Source organism: Auxenochlorella protothecoides (genome assembly GCF_000733215.1).
Source record: "Auxenochlorella protothecoides strain 0710 unplaced genomic scaffold scaffold18, whole genome shotgun sequence".
NCBI classification, from domain to species: Eukaryota; Viridiplantae; Chlorophyta; class Trebouxiophyceae; order Chlorellales; family Chlorellaceae; genus Auxenochlorella; species Auxenochlorella protothecoides.
Window position 1 is genome coordinate 996,159 of NW_011934213.1, and position 22,204 is coordinate 1,018,362.

At 65.0% G+C, this 22,204-nt stretch overlaps 6 protein-coding genes across 6 annotated transcripts in view; 3 read left to right on the top strand and 3 right to left on the bottom strand.

Moving 5' to 3' along the window:
* Positions 1-480: 480 nt before the first annotated feature.
* Positions 481-2,665, bottom strand: F751_1970 (putative E3 ubiquitin-protein ligase HERC1; the record flags this gene model as incomplete). Its single annotated transcript, XM_011399677.1, has 5 exons — positions 481-568; positions 886-1,311; positions 1,515-1,686; positions 1,846-2,373; positions 2,587-2,665. 5 exons carry the CDS (start codon positions 2,663-2,665, stop codon positions 481-483), a joined length of 1,293 nt encoding a protein of 430 aa, XP_011397979.1.
* Positions 2,666-3,183: 518 nt separating this feature from the next.
* F751_1971 (DNA-directed RNA polymerases I, II, and III subunit RPABC1) lies at positions 3,184-4,234 on the bottom strand (the record flags this gene model as incomplete). The annotated part of the gene is made up of 5 exons (XM_011399678.1): positions 3,184-3,324; positions 3,440-3,544; positions 3,726-3,917; positions 4,004-4,093; positions 4,196-4,234. 5 exons carry the CDS (start codon positions 4,232-4,234, stop codon positions 3,184-3,186), a joined length of 567 nt encoding a protein of 188 aa, XP_011397980.1.
* Positions 4,235-4,721: 487 nt separating this feature from the next.
* Positions 4,722-7,686, bottom strand: F751_1972 (hypothetical protein; the record flags this gene model as incomplete). Its single annotated transcript, XM_011399679.1, has 6 exons — positions 4,722-5,336; positions 5,451-5,562; positions 5,780-5,910; positions 6,341-6,437; positions 6,681-7,508; positions 7,604-7,686. The coding sequence occupies 6 exons, from the start codon at positions 7,684-7,686 to the stop codon at positions 4,722-4,724; spliced, it is 1,866 nt and encodes a 621-aa protein (XP_011397981.1).
* Positions 7,687-8,300: 614 nt separating this feature from the next.
* F751_1973 (Pre-mRNA-splicing factor SYF1) lies at positions 8,301-13,773 on the top strand (the record flags this gene model as incomplete). The annotated part of the gene is made up of 13 exons (XM_011399680.1): positions 8,301-8,522; positions 8,864-9,515; positions 9,776-9,858; positions 10,172-10,441; positions 10,587-10,688; positions 10,924-11,064; positions 11,278-11,558; positions 11,697-11,838; positions 12,164-12,247; positions 12,388-12,486; positions 12,734-12,893; positions 13,134-13,209; positions 13,362-13,773. 13 exons carry the CDS (start codon positions 8,301-8,303, stop codon positions 13,771-13,773), a joined length of 2,724 nt encoding a protein of 907 aa, XP_011397982.1.
* Positions 13,774-14,241: 468 nt separating this feature from the next.
* F751_1974 (AP-1 complex subunit mu-1-I) lies at positions 14,242-16,827 on the top strand (the record flags this gene model as incomplete). Its single annotated transcript, XM_011399681.1, has 9 exons — positions 14,242-14,309; positions 14,410-14,635; positions 14,804-14,860; positions 14,993-15,073; positions 15,310-15,674; positions 15,990-16,182; positions 16,326-16,431; positions 16,625-16,680; positions 16,711-16,827. 9 exons carry the CDS (start codon positions 14,242-14,244, stop codon positions 16,825-16,827), a joined length of 1,269 nt encoding a protein of 422 aa, XP_011397983.1.
* A 281-nt stretch (positions 16,828-17,108) lies between these two features.
* The window catches only part of F751_1975 (FACT complex subunit SPT16), a gene marked incomplete at both ends in the record, with an annotated part of 7,649 nt that continues 2,553 nt past the window's right edge, over positions 17,109-22,204 (top strand). The window contains 15 exons of the mRNA XM_011399682.1: positions 17,109-17,174; positions 17,273-17,393; positions 17,607-17,830; positions 17,988-18,180; positions 18,409-18,506; positions 18,640-18,767; positions 18,955-19,268; positions 19,583-19,731; positions 19,822-19,901; positions 20,135-20,315; positions 20,570-20,662; positions 20,828-21,088; positions 21,252-21,476; positions 21,674-21,759; positions 21,952-22,071. Coding sequence (XP_011397984.1) covers positions 17,109-17,174; positions 17,273-17,393; positions 17,607-17,830; positions 17,988-18,180; positions 18,409-18,506; positions 18,640-18,767; positions 18,955-19,268; positions 19,583-19,731; positions 19,822-19,901; positions 20,135-20,315; positions 20,570-20,662; positions 20,828-21,088; positions 21,252-21,476; positions 21,674-21,759; positions 21,952-22,071 — 2,339 coding nt within the window. The remainder of the gene's footprint in view (positions 17,175-17,272; positions 17,394-17,606; positions 17,831-17,987; positions 18,181-18,408; positions 18,507-18,639; positions 18,768-18,954; positions 19,269-19,582; positions 19,732-19,821; positions 19,902-20,134; positions 20,316-20,569; positions 20,663-20,827; positions 21,089-21,251; positions 21,477-21,673; positions 21,760-21,951; positions 22,072-22,204) is intronic.

A 22,204-nucleotide genomic window follows, 5' to 3' on the forward strand; every position in this document is an offset into this window, starting at 1 on the left:
GTGGAGGGCGCACGACTGCTCAGGCAGGTGCTCAGCCCACATGATCATCCCATGCTCGGTGTGCTGAGTGGTCCAGCCTGCATTCAACCCCTCGGCAAATTTGACAGCGGGAGGACTCCGATGAGCAGGCATGGAGTGGGGACCCTTTACCGTCTCCCAACAAGACGGTCTCAGGTGAGCAGTGGGACCAAGCTTTGCAGTCAGGGATGGGGAAAATCAAGAATGAGACCATACCCTTGGAGAATCAATAGCCATGACGAGATGACAGCATGTTTGCTTAGGATGACCAGGTGGGACCTAGAATAATCCCTGGGCGACAAAAGAAGCAGCTTCTCAGACATCAGTGATACCTGTGGGCAGTGGCGTCAAGGAGGGGGGCTGGGGGAAAGGGCCCCTCGTCTGTGTGCCTCTGGCATGTGGGAAGATGGTGCTGCCCATAGGTATACCCTAGGGTAGGGCAGCCCGCAGTCGATGGACACCTCAGACACGCGACCGCTTCGCCTCGACGTTGTAGTCGGGGACGACGCCGCCCGCCTCCTCGCCGGCCTGCTCCGGGACCAGGCCGTACCTGCAGAAAGAATGAAAGATGGCTTGGCTGAGACTCCAGGAGGACGGGTTTGGGGGGAGGGCAGGGCTCCCCGGGTCCCCGGAACAGGCAAGGGACGCCCTTGAAGGAGCACATTCCGACCTCCAGTGCGCAGGGGCCTCCCACAGGGGGCCGCCACTGAGCCTTGCGCCACCCTCCAGCTCCACAACCACTCCTCCCGTTGAAATAACAGGTGCCAAGCCCTGCCCAGCAAGCACACAGCCAGTGCTTTCCCTCGCCCCACCACCTGCACAGTTCCCCCTTTCCCGCATCCCCACCCAAAACCCAGCAAAACGCACTTGCTGGCGGCGTCCGCCTCCGGCACGGTCTGCTGCGTCATGAGGTCCCCCAGCTCCGCGGTTCCCAGGCTCAGCGACACCAGGCGCGTGGGCATCAGTTGGTCCTCCTCGCGCCCGCCCAGGCCCAGCACCCCCGACGCGCCGCGCCCCCAGACGTACACCTCGCCCTCCCGCGTCACGGCGATGGAGTGCCGCCAGCCGGCCTGCACACTGCGCACGCTGCACCCCTCCAGCTCGCCCCTGATGCGGCAGGGCCGGGAGCAGTCCTGGATGCCGTCCAGGCCCAGCTGGCCGAAGCGGTTCCAGCCCCAGGCGAAGACCTCGTGCTGGGGGCCGGCGATGACCAGCGTGTGCCGCCAGCCGCCGCTGACGGAGTGCACGGCGCTGGTGGAGAGGGACGACACCAGGCTCGGCCGGCTCTGGTTCCTGGGTTGAGGGGAGGTAGGGGTTCTTGGTGGTGGGAAATGGAGAGGGAGCATGCCATCTCATTGCCCCGGGGATGGACCTCCTGCAAGGGGATCAGACTTCCACACCCTGGCCCTCGACCCGATCCCCTTCAGCACCTCGTCAATCAACCTTGGCCTCCCACGCCCCACTCCCATCCTCCACCCTCCCCACGCCGCGCTCACTCGTGGTTGCCCAGGCCCAGCTGGCCGTACTTGTTCCAGCCCCAGGTGTACAGCCGCCCCTCGGCATCCACGGCCGCAGTGTGCCGCCAGCCGCAGCAGGCGGTGGTGATGGTGGGGGCACCCGGAACCTCCACGTGCACCGGCAGCCGGTGGTCCAACTCGTTTCCGAGGCCTTGATTGATTAAAGAGAAGGTGGAAGGGGGTGGAGGGTGAGGGGGGGGGAAACTCACATTGGGACTCCACTTCCTCAGCAGCCCACGGATCGACTGCTGCCCTAGAATGGTCCGGGCCTCGCCCCCCGGGTCCCCTTCCTTCCCCCACAACCCCTCACCTAGGTTCCCGTACTTGCCCCAGCCCCAGACGTAGAGCTGCCCCCCCTCCACCACCGCCAGGGAGTGCTCGCCGCCGCAGGACACCTGGCGCACGTGCTTGCCTTCCAGCGCCGCGACGCGCGTCGGCTCCAGCGCGTCGTACTGGGAGGGGATGCCAAGCTGCCCTGCCTGGTTCCGGCCAAAGGCATACACCGCGCCGTCCACGGTGAGTGCTAGGGTGTGCATGTCGCCGCAGGCCACCTGGGCCAGGGTCAACCCGGACAGGCCCCGGATGGGTTTGGGCGTCCACACGTCGTCGGCCTGGGCATGGCCCAGGCGCCCAAAGTCGCCCCAGCCCCAGCTGTAGGTCTCGCGGCGCGAGCTGGAGGAGGCCACGCAGTGGTCGCCGCCGCAGGACACCAGGTCCACGTCCTTGCCCATAAGGGCGAGGACGACCTGGGGCGCGTCGCGCTCGCGCGTGTCGCCGTGCCCCAGCTGCCCATCATCGCCCGAGCCCCAGGTGGCCACGATGCGGCCGATCTCGGAGTCTGATAGGGGGTAGAGAGGGGTAGGGGTGAGGTGGAAAGAGGGAAGTTCCGGGGCCAAGAGCACAGCACATGCTCAGGGCTCGTGATCTGCGACCTGGCACTGTGGAGTGGGTGACCATCCTTCCCCCTTCCTTGATCCACCGGTAGCAAGATAACCGGGATCAGGACACACCCAACTCCCCTCTGACAAACATCACTCGCGTACCCACTCACCCAGCACGGCAATAGCGTGCCCATTCCCACACGCGACAGCCAATATCTCCGGACTGGACGGCTTCGACCGGTCGGACATCAGGCAGGGCGCCCCGATACTCTGGCGACCCTGGAGTGCTCTACACCCCTCGATGGTGGATCAGGTGTGAGGGCTTGGAGGAGCGGTGTTAATAATCCAACCCCACTCGGTGCAGGGTTTCAGAGACTCAGAGACCCCGGGCTCCCTTCAGCTCATATGCCTGTCCCATTCCGTGTGGGTATCTGTAATGGCATGCGCCTGAATCGGGGCACATGGCATGCCAGATGCAGTGCTCGGGGCTCGCTGGCAGATCGCGTCGGCATCGCGGGATCTGGGCCATGGGTCGTCACCCTTTCTATCCTGCGGGAAGGTAGGGACGGTTGAGCAGAGCACCCAAACCCGCCTTCCCAAAACTCATCGCCGACAGAAGCTCGGGGAGCGCACGCAAAAGATGCAAAACTTGTATCCTAGGACTCAAACGGCAGATGAAGGTTAGCTTTACAAGGAGATAACAGGGGAGTGATCCCCTGTGGCTGATCCCCTGGCATGAGTACCAGGCCCACTGAGCGCCGATCATGTCAGACACAGAGGCGATACGTCACGTACCGCCCTGCTGTCTCGGAGGGCCGCACGATGCGCACCACGCCCCCGCGCTGCACGCCATAGTATCTGGCCACGGGGTCATTGAACTGAATTCGGGGCAGCTGCGTGTCCTTGACCTGCCAGGAAGGGGGGAGTACGGGCTGGGGGTGTCAGAATGCACATCCAGGGGTTGGGCATGGACAATCCAAGCCAGCCGAGCTCAGGCGCCCAGGTCAGGGGCGCTGCACCCACCTTGTAGCGTGCCAGTAGTGTCTTCTTCTCTTCAGCGCTCAGGATGCGATGCTCGGGCACGAGGACATGCTTGGTGATGTTGACCAGGAGCTCCTCCTCCTTGAACTGTTGGAGATGAGAACATGGCTGGGTTGGTGCTAATATATTCAAATAAAGAAAGGCCGCTCCTTTCTTCCGATGGCAAGATGCCTAATGAGCGGCAGACCTGGGTCAGACTGCAGGCACCGGCAGGAAACCCCACTTCCCTGACTCATGCCCTCCCCCCCCCTTCCTATGCCTTACGCACCAATTCTATCACGTATTTTGGCTGCATCTCCTGCAAACACTGCTTGGCAAATGGTGTCATGTTGGTCGCCACCACCATCAGCGCCCGCTGAACCCCCTCCGCCCTCATTCGCTCGGCCAGGACCTTGATGGTCTTGACGCCGACCTTGGCCTCCTCTGGGAAGAAGACGAACAGCTGGTTTGTTGGGTCGTCCTGCGGTGGAGCGTCACAGAGGGCTTGGCATGATAAGCATGTTTGGGAGGAGGGAGCTGGATCTAGGTCTCATACGCCCGCTGCACCTGTTTGGGTGCCAGGATGGTCAGGTCGTCTTTTCGGGGCTCATCCCCATACTTTTCCCGGAACTGGTCCTTTGTCATGTCCTGGTCTTCCTGCAGAGGGGGACACGCGGAGGTGCGCCAGATGGCGATGGCTGCGTAGCTGAAGTGGGTGCCGGCACTGCGCCACTCCTTGCTTGTGCACACACTGCCCACCTGAGTGATGAGGTACCCTCGATCCCGCAGGAGTTCCATGCATGTTTTACGAATGCGGAACAACCTCGTGAGGTTATCCATATGTCTATGTCCGTGCGTGTCCCCGCCCACGGGCGAATGCGCTCGACAGAGGGCGCAGGATGGGGCGCAGTCACTCGGTGGTCCTTTGGTGTGGGAACTTGATTAGGCCGGTTTATGAGAAATGATATTATTGCAATTCTGGTGCGATGAAAAGCAAGGTGCTGCTGGCGAGCATTTTCATACGAGAAGCTGTATCGTCCTCGAGATGTGGGCGCCCTATGGCGCCCTGTCGGGGGCAAGCGGAAAATGCCTGGGTGGCCTCCACCGGCATATGCCCCAGGAATAACAGCGTGACATGCAGAGCAGGACTTCCCTTCAAGATCACAAGACTGGCACACAAACATGCTGTGCGAGGGTAATCAGCCCCTGGGATGCTCATGAGGTTGTCTAAGAGCTGGCCCTTCATTGCACAGGCTCCAGTCTTTCATATGTACATTGCATTCCTTCATTGCCGGCGTGTGTCGAGCAGTCTCCCCGATGCGGCTGCTCCGGCTGCTCCTTTGGTAGCGACCGCCTCATTGCCAGCAACCGCGACGCTGGTGGCAGCCTCTGCGCTCTTGCCGACTGCGTCACCCCCTGCAGCCGCCTGGGTGCCGGCGGCCGCCTTGGTATTTGCAGCCGCCATCCCGTCCGCGGCCGCCGCATCCTCGGCGGCCGCCATGCCGATCGCCGCGTTGCCAGCCGCGTTCCCGGCTGCAGCAGCCGCAGCCTTCCTGGCCGCCGCCGCCGCGCCCCCCGCCGCCGCCGCATCCACGACAGCCGCCGCCCCTCCCCCGGCCCCGGCCTGTGCAGCGGCGCCGTCCTCCACCGCCACGGCCCCCGCGCTTAGCCCCCGCCCGCCCCTGATGGCCAGGGGCAGGGCGTCCAGCGCCTTCCGCCGCTCGGCCTGCAGCGCAGCGGCCGTGGCGTTGTCCGCGCCGCGGCGCGGCTCCGGCATGGCCCCGCCGCACAGCCAGCGCACGGGCCGGCCCTCGTGCTGACCATGCACAACGTAGTGGCGCCAGAGCGCCGCCGCGTCGGGCAGGAGGTCCAGCTCGCCGTGCGCGGCGGCGCGGTAGTGCTTTGCGTCGAAGCAGGCGCGGCCGCGCGCGGCGGCCAGCGCCGAGGCCTGCGCGCGCGAGAGGCGGGGGCGGGGGCAGGTCCAGCGCGCGCGCCGGGCCTCGAACTGGCCCACCAGCATGTAGTGGTCGAACATGGAGAAGCCGCAGGCGCCCATGAAGCAGGAGGAGCGCAGGGCTGCCAGCGCAGGGTCAGCCGCGTAGGAGTCGTGGTCAAAGCAGGGGTCCCTGCTTTGCAACGGGGGAGGGAATGTTTCAGTGTCGGGGGATCGCAGCAGGTCCAGGGTGACAGCTGGGGACATGCCTGCGGGGCATGAGGCGCCATCCCCCAGCGCACCTGCCAATGGTCAGGACCCACCCAGATGCTTTGCTTTCCACTCCGATTGCGTGGCCCTTCAATGCCCGCCCCCCTCCCCCCCACCCCCCGACTAGAACCCCCCCCCACCCGACTAACCCTCCCATCGTGGTCTGGAGGGGCAGCGCCAGCTCGCCGCGGACGCTCCACTCCAGCTCCAGGACCTGCAGCTTCCCCACCGCCCTGCCCAGATACTCATTGCTGGTGATGTCGGGGTCCACCTGGACTAGTTGAGGGAGCGGGAGATGAGGTGGGCAGCAGGGAACGAGTGCTGGTATGATGCAGGCTGTAAGCTACGACATGTAGGCGACCGGTGCCTAAGCAGGGCACTATGCCGGGTCCGAAATGTCCAGACAATAGGTTCTTCTGCAGCTGAGTGGAATGAATCGCAGAGTGGAGCCAATGTGGCACAGCATGGTGCTCAGTGCATGGGGTGGGCAGCTCGGAAAGTGATTGCATGTTGCGTACGGCAGGAACGTGTCCCCATCCAAAACAAGGTCAGTTGCATCCTCACTGGAACACCTCGCCAGTACCCCAGCAGGCAAGCCTGCCGCTCAGCCTGGGCGATTCACCTCCTCTCCCCCCCATACACGACAAAAGCCCGCTCGCCTGGCTCCACTGGGCGTACTTAAGCCCCGACCTCAGCTCAACATAGCTCTCCGCCTGGGCCAGCGAGAAGGGCCAGAACATCACTTCGTAGGGCGTCACGGAGAGCCCGTCGTTCGACCGCTGGCGGTCTGGCGGCAACCTGGTGCGGGGAGGGGAGAGTGCGGAGGCGCGGAGAGCCATCAATGACATACACCCAGGTTCCCAGGCACGCGAGAATGGTGCTCTGGCACGCTGGCAGTACACACCCTCCCAGCTGCAGTGACTCCACCGGGACCACACCCAGATCAGCCAGCGCTTTAACGCAGCGAGCCTCGCTTTGCCGGCAGTCACCTTCTCTCTCCCCTCAGTACCCCCCCAACCCCCTCCCGCGCCCCCTTCCCACCGATCATTGCAGGCCCAGTTGCGCTCGTCCCGCCAGTCCACGCCCTGGTAGCGCGGCATGAGGCAGTCGATGGTGTGCCCCGCGTCGAAGAGTGCCGCAGCCGCGCCGAGGTCGGAGTGCCAGCGCACGTCCCAGGGGTCGGCGTGGCAGGCCATGACCCCGGCCTGGGGGCGGCTGAGCAGCGCCCAGCCCTGCGCGTCGGTGGCCCAGGCGTGCGCCGGGAGGTGGGGCTGCCGGCGCCAGTCCCCCGCCACATCTCCGCCGCGCGGGGTTCCCTCGCAGCTGATGGCGGGGCCCACCATCCTCACCCGCTCGCTCAGCCGCGCAAGCAGCGGCTCCGTCCAGTGCAGGTGGGCCCGGAGGTGGGCAGGCAGGAAGGGGCCGGCGGTACCAGAGTCCACCACCACGACGTACGTGCTGGCGGCCAGGTCCGAGGCCAGGAGGGGCAGCGCCGCGCCCAGCACGCCCCAGGTGGAGGCCTGGCAGGCACCCTCCGGCAGCTCCACCCAGCTGGCGTTGCGAGGCAGGGGGGCCAGGCGCGGGGCCAGCAGGTGGCGCGTGCCGCGCGGCACCAGCAGGCGCGCCGCCACGCCGTCGCCGTCCTGGAGCGCGGCGCGGACAAACAACGCGGCGCGCGCGGCGTGCTCTGGTCCCCGCGTGTGGTGGTAGACGTAGAGGACCAGCGTGCCGTTGCGGGCGGCGGGCATGGCGGGCTGCAGGCGGGGGCCGAGCAGCGGCCAGGCGTCGCCGGGTGGGGGAGGGGGGGCCACGGAGGACAGCAGCCTGTCCTCGGCGGCGAAGCGGGCCGCCAGGTCGGCGCGCGCGGCCCTGCCCGGCAGAGAAGCGTTGGCCGAGGGCTCGGCGAGGTCGAGGAGCGGGGGGGGGTGGGGGGGGTGCCGACGCCGCGCCCCGGCTGCTCCCACCAGGCGTAGAGGGCCAGGGCCAGGCCGGCGGACAGGAACAGGCGCCGGGTGTACCTCCCACGCGGCGTATGCTCGTTCCGCATCCCGACGGTCAACTGGTCGCTGGATAGACTCGGATCAACATCGGACGGCGGAGTGGGGTCAGGAGTGTGCCCGTTCTCGTGAGGGCAAGGGGGTCCGTTCGCAGGAGCACAGTGTCGGATTGGCGTCTAAACCATCGCCGGCCACAAGACAGAGATCTGTTGCCCCTGAGCACCGCCAAAAGCCACAATAGAGGCTGGGAAGCGCGCTGCCCAGGGAAGCGATGGGATGGGAGCTCGGGCTACGGCACCGGGTAGCATTCAACAACTGGGGCGGTTAAGGAGAGAAAAGTCTAAGCTGGATTTCGGGGTGACCTCCTTGAATAACCATGCGATGATGCAAGGGCATTTTGTTGTCAGCCATGGGAGCGAGTGGGGTGCATGCCCTGGCTCCCCCTGCAGGCTCCCTGGTTCGAAAGCTGCGCTCCGTGTGCTGGGACTGATCGGGGGTGCTAGCCCCACCTCCCTCGACTTTGCATGATGCTGGGACCCGCACTTGTGAGTCTTCTTCAATCCCTTTACGTATTGACGCTCATTCACTACCATGAGACATCTTTGAGGACGGTGCTGGAGGCCTTCACCCTTCCTTGGGCGCACCATCGGCACTCGGGAGGGCCATGGCCCCCGCCAGCCGGCCCAACGGCAGCGATGCCCCTGAGAATGGCATCGACAGCCTGCTGCCAGACGAAGCGGATCTCCTGTATGAGGAAGAGCTGCTGCGCAACCCCTACTCCCTGCGCATGTGGGTTCGGTACCTGGATGCCCGGAAGAGCGCCCCCACCCTGAAGCGGCGCCTGCTGTATGAGCGTGCCCTGGAGAAGCTGCCTGGCTCCTACAAGGTGCTATGGCGTGGAATGATGCCCCGCATGCGGGGAACGTGGGGTCAGGAGCGGTGGGCAGTGGTGTTGAGCAGGGTCGCAGGAGTTCTTGCGGTGTTGCCTCGATGCAGGGAGAATGCTGTGCCCTGCATGTACCACAGCCGGAGCGAGGCCCATCTGTAGCCGTCCAATGATGCTCACTGTCTGCCAGGAAAAGGGTCCTGGGATCCAGCCCGGCTCACTTTCTGTGCCTGTAGCATGTGCCCGACCTTTGGCCCCCCCCACCCCACCCCACACACACCCCACACACACCCCACACACACGCATTCACGCCCCCTTCCCCCTGTCTCCCCCGCCCCCAGCTGTGGCATGCGTACCTCCAGGAGCGGCGGCAGGAGGTGCGCGACCTCTCCCCCGCCCACCCGGCCCTGGAGGCTCTGAACAACGTGTACGAGCGCGCGCTGGTGTCCATGCACAAGATGCCGCGCATCTGGGCCGAGTACCTGGAGTTCCTGGTCCGTCAGGCCTGGGTCACGCGGTGCCGCCGCGCCTTCGACCGCGCCCTCATGGCGCTGCCGGTGACGCAGCACGCGCGCGTCTGGCCCGCCTACCTGGCCTTCATCTCGCACCGCGGCACGCCACAGGAGACCGCGGTGCGTATATACCGGCGCTACCTGCGCTTCGAGCCCGCGCACGCCGAGGAGTACGTGGCCTACCTCACGACCCACGGCCGCTGGGGCGAGGCCGCCGCGCGCCTGGCCCTCCTGGTCAACGACGAGGGCTTCCGCTCGCTGGAGGGCAAGTCCAAGCACGCGCTGTGGCTGGAGCTGTGCGACATCATCACCCGCCACCCGCAGGAAGTCAAGGGCCTGAAGGTGGACGCCATCCTACGCTCCGGCATCCGCAAGTTCACCAACGAGGTGGGGCGGCTGTGGACCTCGCTGGCCGACTACTACATCCGCAGGGGGCTCTTCGAGCGGGCCAGGGACGTGTACGAGGAGGGCCTCACGTCAGGTTGGTGGGGGGTGGGGGAGGAGGGGGAGAGGGTGTCGGGTGCTGACCCCTGGTGGTGTGAAGGGGGAACAGGGGGGGGGCCCTTGGAACCCCTTCAGGACCTCCAGGAAGCCCACCCAGTGTTCCAAGGGAAGGGACTGACGTGGCACTGTGCCTCGGCGCCAGACCCTGGACACCAATGAGATGTCATCATGCCGTTCCATTGCCGCTCGCCCTCGTGCTCATCGTGAAGCTCTCCCCACCTCCGCACACACTCCCAGTCGTGACGGTGCGAGACTTCTCGCTCGTGTTCGACGCCCTGACCCAGTTTGAGGAGTCGCTCATCTCCGCCAAGCTGGAGCAGGTGGGAAGTGAGGGGGAGATAGCTTATTTGGGGGGTTGGGGGCTGATTGCATGCAACGGACCTGGGCTGGATGCATAGCCTGGGGAATGAACTTCCAAACGAGGCTGCGACGTTGTGCTCCTTCGATGTCAGACTATGGAGGAATTTGGGCGGTCGAATGTTCACGCACATGTACTTGATATCGGGGGTAACTGAGCCGAGAGGCAAAGGCGGTTGCCCTGTGCACTGCAAGTCCAAAGTGCAATCACCCCTCCCTCGCGCCCCGCATCCAACCACCCACATCCAACCTCACCATGCTCTCCATCGGTGGCAGGAGGGCGAGGGGGAAGAGGAGGAGGACCCGGCGGCGGCGGGGGACGGCGACGACTTCTTGCTCACCGACACCGGCGCCGACCTTGACCTCCGCTTGGCCCGGCTCGAGGCGTTGATGCAGCGCCGCCCCGAGCTGCTGTCCTCCGTGGTGCTGCGCCAGAACCCGCACAACGTGCACGAGTGGCACAAGCGCGCCAAGCTCTTCGCAGCCGACCCCACCAAGCAAATCCTGTGCTACACCGAGGCTGTGCGCACCGTCGACCCGGACAAGGTGAGTTGGGCGTGGAGGCGCGGAGAAGGGATGGGGGAGTGGAATCCCTTTCCCCCTAGGTGCATGTGTGCCGGAACGTCGTCGCCAAGGTCACCCTGGCCCTCTCAGCTGCCTGAAGCCCTCCCCATTCACACACACATCCCAGGCGGTGGGGAAGGTGCACAGCCTCTGGGTGGCTTTTGCCAAGCTGTACGAACAGCACGGCGACCTCGCCAACGCCCGCTTCATATACGGCAAGGCGGCCGAGGTTAGTGTGTGGGCTTTGCGAGGAGGATGGTGGATTGAGATGGCGCGGGGATGTGCGGGTTCGGGTGCTCTGCGGCTGGGCAAATGGCGTGCAGCGTGCGGATCGCAAGGTGGCCGGACAGGGGGTGTTGCATCTTCACCCGACACACAGTAGGAGTCCCGGCACCTACAGCCCGAGGATTAGGGTTTGCTTTGACCCGCCACAACCCACAACCCCCTCCCCTCCAACCTCCCAGGTGCCGTACAAGTACGTGGATGACCTGGCCACCATCTACTGTGAGTGGGCCGAGATGGAGATGCGGGCCAAGGCCTACAAGAAGGCGCTCGCCCTCATGCGCACGGCCACCACGCCGCCCCAGCGGCCGCGCACGCGGGAGGTAGGGACGCTCGGCAGTTGGGGTGGGGATGCACATTGGGCACCAGGATCCCTCGCGCCTGGCACTCGTTCCCCTGCTGTGAAGAGCGCCTGGCGCCCATATGATGTGGCAGGGTTCTCATGCTGCCCTGGCAGCAGGAACCCGTAATGAAGCTTCCCGGCCCGGGCAACCACTGACGCTACCCCCACCACACACACACGCACACACCAACAGGAGGAGAACAAGTTGCCGGTACAGGAGCGGCTGTACCGCTCCCTGCGCCTCTGGTCCCTGCTGGTGGACCTGGAGGAAAGCCTGGGCGACCTGGCCTCCACCCGCGCGGTCTACGAGACGGTGCTGGACCTGAAGATCGCCACGCCCCAGATTGTGCTCAACTACGCCGCCTTCCTGCAGGAGAGCAAGTACTGGGAGGACTCCTTCAGGCATGTGGGCGGAGGATCTGTGGGAAGGAGGGGGGTATGGGTGTTAAATAGGGGGAGCACCGTCCGGCTTGGGTGAGCATTCCCTCGTGCCTGACGCTAGTTGAGCCTGGGACGGGCGTACAGGCCCTGAGAATCTGCCCCCCTTTCCCCCCCGACCGTCCTCCTGGCACCCTGCCCTGACCCACTCATCCCACCGCGCACTCCATGCAGGGTGTACGAGCGTGGCGTGGCGCTGTTCAAATACCCGCACGTCAAGGACATCTGGCAGGCCTACCTGGCCTTCTTCAACCAGCGATACGGGGGAAAGAAGGTGGAGCGGGCACGCGACCTCTATCGCCAGGCCATTGACGAGGTGGGAGGTTTGTCAGGGTTTTGAGGGAGACTGGGGGACCTAGAGTGTGATGGACCTGAGGCATCGGATGCCAGGGCGTGGCAACAGGTGATGGCTGGGTCCCGCAGCCCAACATCCCGGCGTGCTCGTCGACTTCGAGCCTCGGCCAAACACTACCTGGGCTGACTGCCTGAGGCCTCGCTTCTTGTAGCCGTTGATGGAACTTCTTGGCGGTGGAGGCTCCAAGAGCTGGCAGGGTGCTCTGAGACCCCATGGTGGCCGCGGATCCCTGGCTTTGCCGCTCCGTGACCTGTGGTCAAGCATACAACCCTCCCACCCACTGCAGGCTCCGCCAGAGGAGAGCAAGCCGCTGTTCCTGCAGTACGCTGCCTTTGAGGAGAAGCATGGCCTGGCGCGGAATGCCATGCAGGTGGGTGCTGGCGTGCAGCTGTCCTTCTTGACTGGTAGGGTCGTCAGCCGGGCACGCTCTGCACATGAGCCGTGGCATCCCCCTCGTGGTTTCAGCAGGTGCTGTATTGTGTGGGCCCCACTCCCCTTTTCCTTTTGTAGATCTACGAAGAAGCCGTTCAGAAGGTGCCAGTCGGCGAGCGCCTGTCTGTGTACGATGTCTACCTGGCGCGGGCCTCAGAGTTCTTCGGCATCGGCAAGGTGAGGCAGGGGAGCGGGTTTCGAGCCCGTCGTGGGAGCAGGGGTCTGCTCGCCTGGAGGGAACATGGCAGATGAGCGATGTGGGCTGCCGCCTGTGGCCGGGGAAGGGGTTGGAGGTGCGAGCACTGGCGTGTGCTTCACCCAGCTCCGCACGGGCCCTTCCCCCCGGAAGCCATCCAAGCGCTGCTCCACGCATGCACGTCCACACAACCCCCCCCCCTACAAAAACAAACAAACCTCTCCGCAGGTCCGGGAGGTGTACGAGACGGCCATCGAGGCGCAGCCGCCCTTTGCGCTGTCGGACGCCGACACGCGCACGCTGTGCCTGCGCTACGCCCACCTGGAGCAGAAGCTGGGGGAGGTGGACCGCGCGCGCGCCATCTACGTGCACGCCTCAGCCCTGGCAGGTTTGTGGTCGTGGCTGTGAGCACGGGGGCTGGAGGCTCGCTCCCCGCGCGCACACGCTCGCGAGGACGGCGTGGGAGCCAGCCGGCCTGTCGCGGGATGGGGTGCTGGAGCCAGACCGCGACATCTGGGCCCTCCAGCATCACGATCACCCTTTCTTCAGGCCCTCAGCGCCCTCCGATCACGCCCCGACCCCACCGCCCCTCGACCACTCCCCCCCCCCCCCCCTCCCGCACACGCAGACCCGCGCCGGGACGCGGCCTTCTGGAGCGACTGGAACGCGTTCGAGGTCCAGCACGGGCACGAGGAGACCTTCAGGTGGGTTGCGGGGCGCGGGGGGGGAGGCAGGGGTGGTCGCGCGCGGGGCGTGCGTGCGTTGCAGCGAGGGGCCTGGGGGGGCTTGGCTGCACGGACCCACTGGGCAGCCTCGCCACCGGCGTCCAACCCCCCTCCTCGCCTGCCCTGCGCAGGGAGATGCTGCGCATCAAGCGCTCCGTGGCTGCGTCCTTCTCACAGACCCACTTCAACACGACCGTGGTGGACGCCGTGGCGGTGGCGGCCAAGGCCATGGCGGCGGGGGGCGCCCCCCCCCCGGCCGTGGACGACATGGCGGCCCTGGAGGCGGAGCTGGCGGCCGAGCCGGCGGGGGGTACCAGGCTCCCGGGCTTCGTCTCGGCAGGCGTCATCCAGCAGGGGGATGCCGGGCAGGAGGGTGGGGAGGCGGCAGCGGCTGCCGCCGTCAATCCGGAGGACATCGAGCTGGACGAGGAGGAGGAAGAGGAGGGGGAGCCCGCCGCACTGGAGCTGGAGCAGAAAGAGGTGCCGCAGGAGGTGTTTGGCAGCCTCGCGCCCCCTGCCAAGAAGTCACGAGTGGATGCCTGACTGCACACCTGTCGATGCGCAGCCTGAGATGAGAGGCAGGTGGAGGGTACCCAGCCAGGGGCGTGGGTTCCGTCCCAGCTGCCCAGATGAGAGTCGAGGGAAAAAGGCGCGCCCCGGCTCATTGACCGCGAAAGTGTGCCCTGCTTCCCGTGCCCGCCAAGCCCCGCGAGGGAAAGGCATCACCCAGCGACAATCTGTTCGAATCCGTGGAGCATCACCCGCGTGCATCGCCAGAGCTGGCATCGGGTAGGGCCCCCTCACGACGAACCGCTCCCCCCCAAGAGAGTCGGTAGTCACCACCCCTGATCTGGAGGGCACATGCCCATTGAGTGCTTGGCTTGCAGGGAAGCCCTCACTCAGCCTTGCCGCACGACTGGGCACCCGAGTCGCCGCTCCTCTTCATCCATTCTGGGGCCGTGTGCGTTGAGAATGTCGTAAGGACCCGAGGGGGCCCAGCACCGCATCGCAATGTCCTCCATATCGGCCCTCTTCCTCCTGGACAGCAAGGGGAAGCCAGTGCTGTCGCGGGACTACAGGTGGGAACGAGGACTGGGATCGGGGTGCCCCACCGGCGATCGCCTGACCGGATCGCTTGGCTGAGCGTTACACCTGACCCCCCGCCCACCCACATCCCAGGGGCGACATTCCCCTGAGGGCCGTGGACAGGTTCATCACCAAGCTGAATGAGGTGGAGGAGACGGGGAAGTCCAGCCCTGTGCTGGTGGACGATGGCACCTGCTTCGTGTTCGTGCAGTATAGTAACCTGTACCTCCTGGCCATGTCGCGCACCAACGTGAACGCCGCCGCCATCCTGGTGTTCCTGCACAAGCTAATCGAGATCTTCAAGCAGTACTTCACGGAGGTGGGACCTTGAGTATGGGAGGCGAATTGTCCGGTAGTTTCGGGGGGCAGGGTGGTATGGTGAGTGCTTGCTTAGCCGGCCTTGACCTGCCTGGCCGGGCCAGCTGGCAACCTCATAAGTGAAAATGTTGGCATGCTTGACCACGCACCACCAAGCCCCTTCATGCAGTTGGAGGAGGAGTCCCTGCGGGACAACTTTGTCATCGCCTATGAGCTCCTGGATGAGGTGAGTCATGTGGCTAGGCGATGCTGGCGGTTAAACTGAGGGAGGGGAAGATTGCAGTAGCATTGTGCATCGGTCTGCACCCCGCCCCTTCTTATCTTTGGATCTCTGTCGCCATGCCTGCCCCGCCCCTAGGTAATGGACTACGGCTACCCTCAGTTCACAGAGGGCAAGATCCTCTCTGAGTACATCAAGACCGACGCCCATAAGCTCGCGGTGAGTGCGCTGGGGGCCTGAGATGGTTGACGTGCGAAAGCTGCAGCGCTCGCTGCAGTGGAGGAGTGTCCATGCATGGGGCGCAGACTTGTGCATGGAGCGGGAGTCTGGGCTGTCCATGACATGCCCGCCCTCCCCCGGCCCCTCCCTGATCCAGGTGGCCGCATGAATGAGGCTCACACACTTCACACCATTCTTCCCCACCCTAAGATTCCTCACCTACCACCCTGCTCCAGATCCAGCCCCGGCCCCCCATGGCGGTGACCAACGCGGTGTCGTGGCGCACGGAGGGCCTGGTGTATAAGAAGAACGAGGTGTTCCTGGACGTGGTGGAGGCGGTGAACCTGCTGGTCAACTCCAACGGCTCGGTGGTCCGCAGCGAGGTGGTTGGCGCGCTGAAGATGCGCACCTACCTCTCCGGCATGCCAGAGTGCAAGCTGGGCCTGAACGACAAGGTTTTGTTCGACGTGCAGGGCCGGTCTGGCCGCCAGAAGGCCGTGGACCTGGAGGACATCAAGTTTCACCAGTGCGTCAGGCTGGCAAACTTCGAGCGGGACCGGACCATCTCCTTCATCCCCCCAGACGGCGCCTTTGACCTCATGTGCGTGGGCGGGGGCAACATGCTTGGAATTGGGGGGGGGGTTTGGGGTATAGGAGGGGGCAAAGGGTGTGCACTTGGGGTGTGATGGGGAGGGACCCTGGAGGCTCCCTCCGAGCCATGCGGGGTGACCCTGGGTAGGGCCGAAGGTCTGTCGAGTGCATGGATCATCAGCTCACCAAACCCATGAAAGGGGGTGTCTGCACACAGCACACATTCTCAGTACCTCCCACCACCATGAAACCCTGGAACATCACTCTGGTACCTTCCACCCACGCCCACCCGCCTCCCGCCACACCCACACACACACACATGCAGGACGTATCGTCTGAGCCAGAACGTGAAGCCCCTGATCTGGGTGGAGTGCGCCGTGGAGCGTCACTCGCGCAGCCGCACCGAGTACCTGGTCAAGGCCCGGTCCCAGTTCAAGGAGCGCAGCGCCGCGACCTCCGTGGAGATCTCCCTGCCCATCCCCGCCGACGCTATCAGCCCCACCTTCCGCACCAGCCAGGTAGGGGGCGGTCGGGCGGGCGTGAGGGGAAATGCAGCCTGCCTGTGGGCTCCCACCGACGCCTGGGCTGCCCTCTTGCGACGCTGTGAGCATCCAGACCCCCCTTCTGCCATGCCACCGTGCCCCCATGCCCACAATCGCAGGGGTCTGCCGTGTATGTTCCCGAAAGGGATGCGCTGGTGTGGAAGATCAAGAACTTCCCGGGGGGGAGGGAGTTCCTGCTGCGCTGCAAGTTTGGCCTGCCCTCAGGTGCGGCGATGCTGGAATGAGGCTTGATGAGGGTGTGCAGCTGCGTGAACGCTGCCCTCACAGCCTGCAGCACGGAGCCAGGGCCTGCGAGAGCCTGGAGGGTGCCACGTGGGCTGAGGTACCCACAAGTGTCCCTTGAACCTCGGGCCTCCTCCTCACCACCGACCCCCTCTCCCCCGCCTCCCTCTCCCAGTGGCGGCCGAGGACGAGTCCCAGGGAAGGATGCCCCCCATCAAGGTCAAGTTCGAGGTGCCGTACTTCACGGTCTCGGGCATCCAGGTGCGGTACCTGAAGGTGATCGAGAGGAGCGGGTACCAGGCCCTGCCCTGGGTCAGGTACATCACCACCGCCGGCGACTACGAGATCCGCAGCCAGGGCCCCAAGCCCACGCTCTGATGTCGTGGGATATGCGTGCGCGGAGAGTGGGTTGTGTGCCGTGTAAATAGTCACGGCAACGAACCGAGGATGAGACTCGTGTTTGAAGTGTTTGAAGGCAGCGCAGCACGCTCCGCACCCCGGGCTCCCGAGATCTGTAGCAAGGAAAAGCCTAGTGATCCAGGGCATTGGGAGCAAAGAGATGGTCCTGTCAATCGGGTAACGTCCATTTCGACCTGCACCGCATGCATGGGACGGCCTGAGGCGTGACGGCAAGGGTCGCTCGTGGACGATCGCTCGCGATGTCGTACTCGATAGACGCAGCGGTGTTCGGCAAACGCCTGCAGCTCCTGTATGATGACTGGAAGGTAAAGCTTCCATTGGTGATATGATGGAGGAAGGGCTGGGAGCGACTCCTTGTCTGTGTATGCCATCCCCTCATCGTCCACACGCCATGGCTGTGCAGACATCTCCCTCCTGGAACGGAGCCACCGCCCTGGCCATCGTCACGGGACAGCCCACGGAGGAGATCCGTTACTATACCTCCTCCAGTCTGCACCTCTGGCTGCTGGGATACGAGTTCACCGGTATGTGGCCAAAGGGGGGGGGGGGGGGGGCGACCCGCCAATCCTGACGAGCATGGCGCAGTCCGTGTGGCGCATGCAGACCGATTGCTCACGCGAGCTCCGTCAAGGAAGGCGGTCATGCTCCTTGTCATGCAGTCAATGCAGAAACTGCTCCTTCCCAGCTGGGCATGGCCTGTTTAATGTTGGATGGTATCTTGCCCCACTCCACCACAGACACCATCCTGGTGCTCACCAAGACTGAGCTGCATGCCCTGGCCGGGTCCAAGAAGACAGACCTGCTGGGCCCCCTGGCCCCGGCAGCCGAGGCCGCCGGGGTCAAGCTGGTGCTACACACCAAGCCCCGCAAGGAGGACGGCGCGGCCCAGATGCAGAGCTTGCTGGATGCCTTGAAGGGGTCTGGAGAGGTCGGGACCGTGACGGTGGGTACCCTGCCAAAGGTGAGCGCTGGATTGGCTGGGGGAGGAGCCCCTCCTGCAGTGCTCATGTTGTGATGCCGAGGCATGTGGTTTGGTGTATGGGGAACATGCTGGTGCAGCTCCACGCGAGAGGAACATCAGAGCAATGGACCCCAAAAATCCTCACATGCAACCACAGGAGAAGCCGACGGGTGCGACGGCAGAGGCCTGGCTGGCGCGGCTCCTGCAGGCCGACCTGGCCACCGTGGATGCCTCCGCCGGCCTGGCCCACGCCATGGCTGTCAAGGACGAGGACGAGGTGAAGAACGTGAAGAAGGCCGCGTTCCTGGCCAGCGGTGTCCTGACCCAGTTCATGGTCAAGGAGATCGAGGGTGGGTGGGGTTTGGGGGTTTGAGAGGGGGTGTTTAGGAGCTGAGAGCTAGTCGGGGATGGTATGTAGTTTGCGGCTTAGACCAGATGCTGGGCCCACCACTGGCGTGGCCTGGTCTTGAATTTGGACCTGCTGCGTCCTGCAATGGTGTAGGTGGTTGGCTGGCACAGAGAATGCATGGATGTTGACGTCCCAGCCCCCATGTGCGCCACTCCTCTGTCACCCACAGGCGTCATCGATAATGAGGAGAAGGTGCGACACAGCAAGATTGCGGAGAAGACGGAGGACACCATCCTGAACCCCAGCAAGATCAACATCAAGCTCAAGGTGTGGGAGGGATGACGCGGATACCTGGAGCGGATGACTGAGGAGGGATGTTGAGAGCCCAGCAGTTCCCATGGTTGCTCCCTCCGGCCCTCCTGCTGACGAGTCGCCCTGTCGCGCTTTCCCCCTCTGCCAGGCTGACGCCATCGACGTGGCCTATCCGCCCATCCTGCAATCCGGGGGGACCTATGACCCCAAGCTGTCGGCGGGCAGCAATGACGACACCCTTTCCTACGACGTGATCCTCTGCCAAGTGGGAGCGAGGTGGGTGGTGGGCATGCGATGGCCCGTGGCCTCGGTGTATTGTGATCAGGCAGGTGCAGGTGTCTCACTTTTGCTGTGATGGTGTCGGGCCACAAGTCCCAGGACTCCAAGGCCCTGGGACTCCCTGCTGACCATCACACCTGCTCACGCTCCGAGTTTATGCTTCCCTCCCGAAACACTGCGACAGGTACGCGTCCTACTGCGCCACCGTGGGCCGCACCCTCTTTGTCAACCCCACGCCGCGGCAGGAGGCGGAGTACGCGGCCCTGCGCGCCGCACACGCCGCGGCGATCGCGGCGCTGGTGGAGGGCGCGCCACTGTCGGCCGCGCACGCCGCGGCCGTGGCCGCTCTGGATGAGAGGGGCCAGGGCGCGCTGGTGGAGGCGCTGGGGAAGAACGTGGGGACGGGGATCGGGTTGGACCTGCGGGACGGGTCGTGCGCCCTCACCGCCACCGCCGCCGGCCAGGTCCGGGCAGGGACCACCTTCCACGTCGCTGTCGGTGAGCTGTGGCGGTGGCTTTGGGAGGGGGAGGTCGAGGGTGGGGGGAAGATGCAAAGGGGGAGCTGGGCCGGCATGTTTGACATGCAGAACTCATCGGAGAGGAGGGCTCCGGGTGTGCTTATGCGGGTTTTCTGAGAGGCGTCGGGTGTGCCAGCGGCAGCGAAAAGCATCACGACTCCATTCCTAGGTTGCTTCCCTTGGCTGTGAAGTCTAGAGATTGCGATGCTGCGAAGAGTCAGGGACTGGTCCAGGGTTGTCTGACTGAGCCAAGCTCAGCATCCTCCCCCCCCTGCCCCCTCCCTCGCTGCCCAGCTGCCACGGGGCTGCGCCAGCCGGCGCCGGACGGGGAGGAAGGCGCGGAGCAGACCTACGCCATCCTGCTGGCCGACACGGTGGTGGTGCGGGGCGGCGGCCAGAGCCCCGAGGTGGCCACCATCGCGGCCTCCAAGGACTGGGAGGAGGTGGCCTACTTTCTTAACGACGACGAAGAGGAGGAGGAGGCAGAGGGCGAGGGGGGGAGTGGAGGGAAGGGCGGCGGGCGCACGCTGCAGCCTCTGGACCCCCAGGACCTGGCCGGGCGCAGGTCCCAGCGCACGGAGCAGGTTGACTTCCGCCTGCGTGACGAGGAGAGGTGTGTGAGGGGGAGGGGGAGGCCTTATGGACTGTGGGCATGCACGGGTGGTGGCGCCGGGTTGTGGGTGGGGGGTCCGGTGAAAGGGAGGGGTTGACCCGCATGTGCTGCAGGCCTGAATCCAGGGGCACACCTGCGAGAGGCGGGAGGCACTGCGCTGGACGCATGCGAGGTGCCTATCCTTGTGAACCCCAGCTTTAGGGTGCTCACCCAGAAACGCTCCCTTCACGCAGGCGGCGCCAGCAGGAGAACCAGGAGGCGCTGCTGGACCGGGTGAACCAGGCCACGCTCAACATGCTGACGAAGCAGGGCGACGGCGCGGGCGGCGGCGGCAGGGCCGGACGCAAGGTCAGCGACATCGTCGCCTACGCCTCTGCCGCCGAGATGGCGACAAACGGCACGCTGACTGTGCAGGTGAGGGCCCCGGCGGTGGTGATGGCATCGGTGGGAGGGGCCGGTACGGGGTCAGGCGCAATTCTGGCAATGCATTTGGCGCAGGGTTGAGGAAGGACGCATGCCGCTGGCAGTGGGGATGCGCTTGGAAGTTGTGATTACCTGCTTGCATCACACCAGACCTTACAATCGCAGGGCTTGCCAGCACCCACCCTGTCATTTCCAGCCCCCCTGTCTGCCGTATTCTCCCTGACATCACCCGTCTCCTGCTGCAGACTGACACGCGCAAGGAGTGCATCCTGGTGCCCATCTACGGGGTCATGGTGCCCTTCCACGTGCTGACTGTGAAGAACGCAACCCTCAACCAGGTGGGTAATGGGGTTTGGTAGATGGACTGGGCACGGTGCGGAGTTGGGGAAAGTTACTGGGCTGAGATCTCTCGCTCTCTGCATGACACGAGCTCTGTGCACAGCCCCGCCTCCCCCGATCCCACCGCCCCAAACTCCAAACCCCTTTCCCCCTCACTTGTCTAGGACGGCGACCACGCCTTCATCCGCGTCACCTTCAACTACGGCGGCGCGTACGAGCCCACCGCCAAGTTCCCGGGCGCCGCCTTCCTCAAGGAGCTGACCTTCCGCAGCTCCGACCCACGCCATGCCGCCAAGGTCGTGCAGGAGATCAAGACCATGCGCAGCATGGTGCTGCAGCGCGACAAGGAGCACGCGGAGCGGGCCACGCTGGTGGCGCAGGAGCGGCTCATCCGCGGCAAGGTGCGCGTGTCGGTGGGAATGAGGGTGGGTGTGGGGAAGGTAGACGATCCACCCTGCCAGGCAGAAGCACGGATCTGGCTGTTTTGAATCAAGGTGGCTCCAAGGCTCCTCCCTCCACTTGCCCACCCAGCCTTTAGGCATCAGACCCTGCCTCCAAGTCACATCCAAAGCCTCCCAAACCTTGCAGGCGCGCGTGTATTCGCTGCCAGACCTCTGGATGAGGCCGGCGTTCGGCGGGAAGGGGCGCAAGGCGGCGGGCGAGCTGCAGGCGCATGCGAATGGCTTCCGCTACACCTCTGGGCGTGGCGAGGAGGTGGACGTCATGTACCGCAACATCAAGCACGCTTTCTTCCAGCCGGCGCAGAACGAGATGATCACTCTGGTCCACTTCCACCTCATCCACCCCATCATGGTGGGTAGAATGGGGTCCATGGCACCGGCGTGGCGCAGGGGAGTGCTTTGCGGGAGGTCCTGCTCGTCTCTACGGAGGCTGGGCGATGCAATCCAACTCATCCCCTGCTCAAGCATGTGGCGCCCTGCCAGCTGCTGATGAACCCCTGTGCCAGCACGCGTGCGAGACACCCCTCCCCGCACGCCCACGGACGGCAGGTGGGGAAGAAGAAGACGATGGACGTGCAGTTCTACACGGAGGTGATGGACTCCGTGCAGACCCTCGAGGCCGGGCGGCGCTCGGCGTGAGTAGATGTCTTCCAGGAAGGCTGGCACTGGTGGCCTCAGGGTGGCAGGATCTCGTTTCGTGCCCCTGCCCACGGACCCTGTCGTTCAGATGGGCTGCGCTTGGGGGGAAGGCAAGGAGGGTCCTGCTGCCCTGCACGCTGGAACCCGCCCGCCTCGCCAACACCCTCTCTCACCCTGGGCATGCTCAGGCACGACCCCGACGAGATCGAGGACGAGCAGAGGGAGCGGGAGCGCCGCAACCAGATCAACCACCAGTTCTCACAGTTCGTGAAGCGGGTGCAGACCAACATCTGGGAACGCGAGTTCCCGTGAGTGCGTCCTGCATTCGACTCGTATTCATTCAGGACAGGGTGTTGCGTGGACTGCGCTGCTCCAACGGCGGTTTGCCGGTGCCGACATGTCCTGGGCTGGCACCCTATGCTCAAGCACCAACCCTTCCAA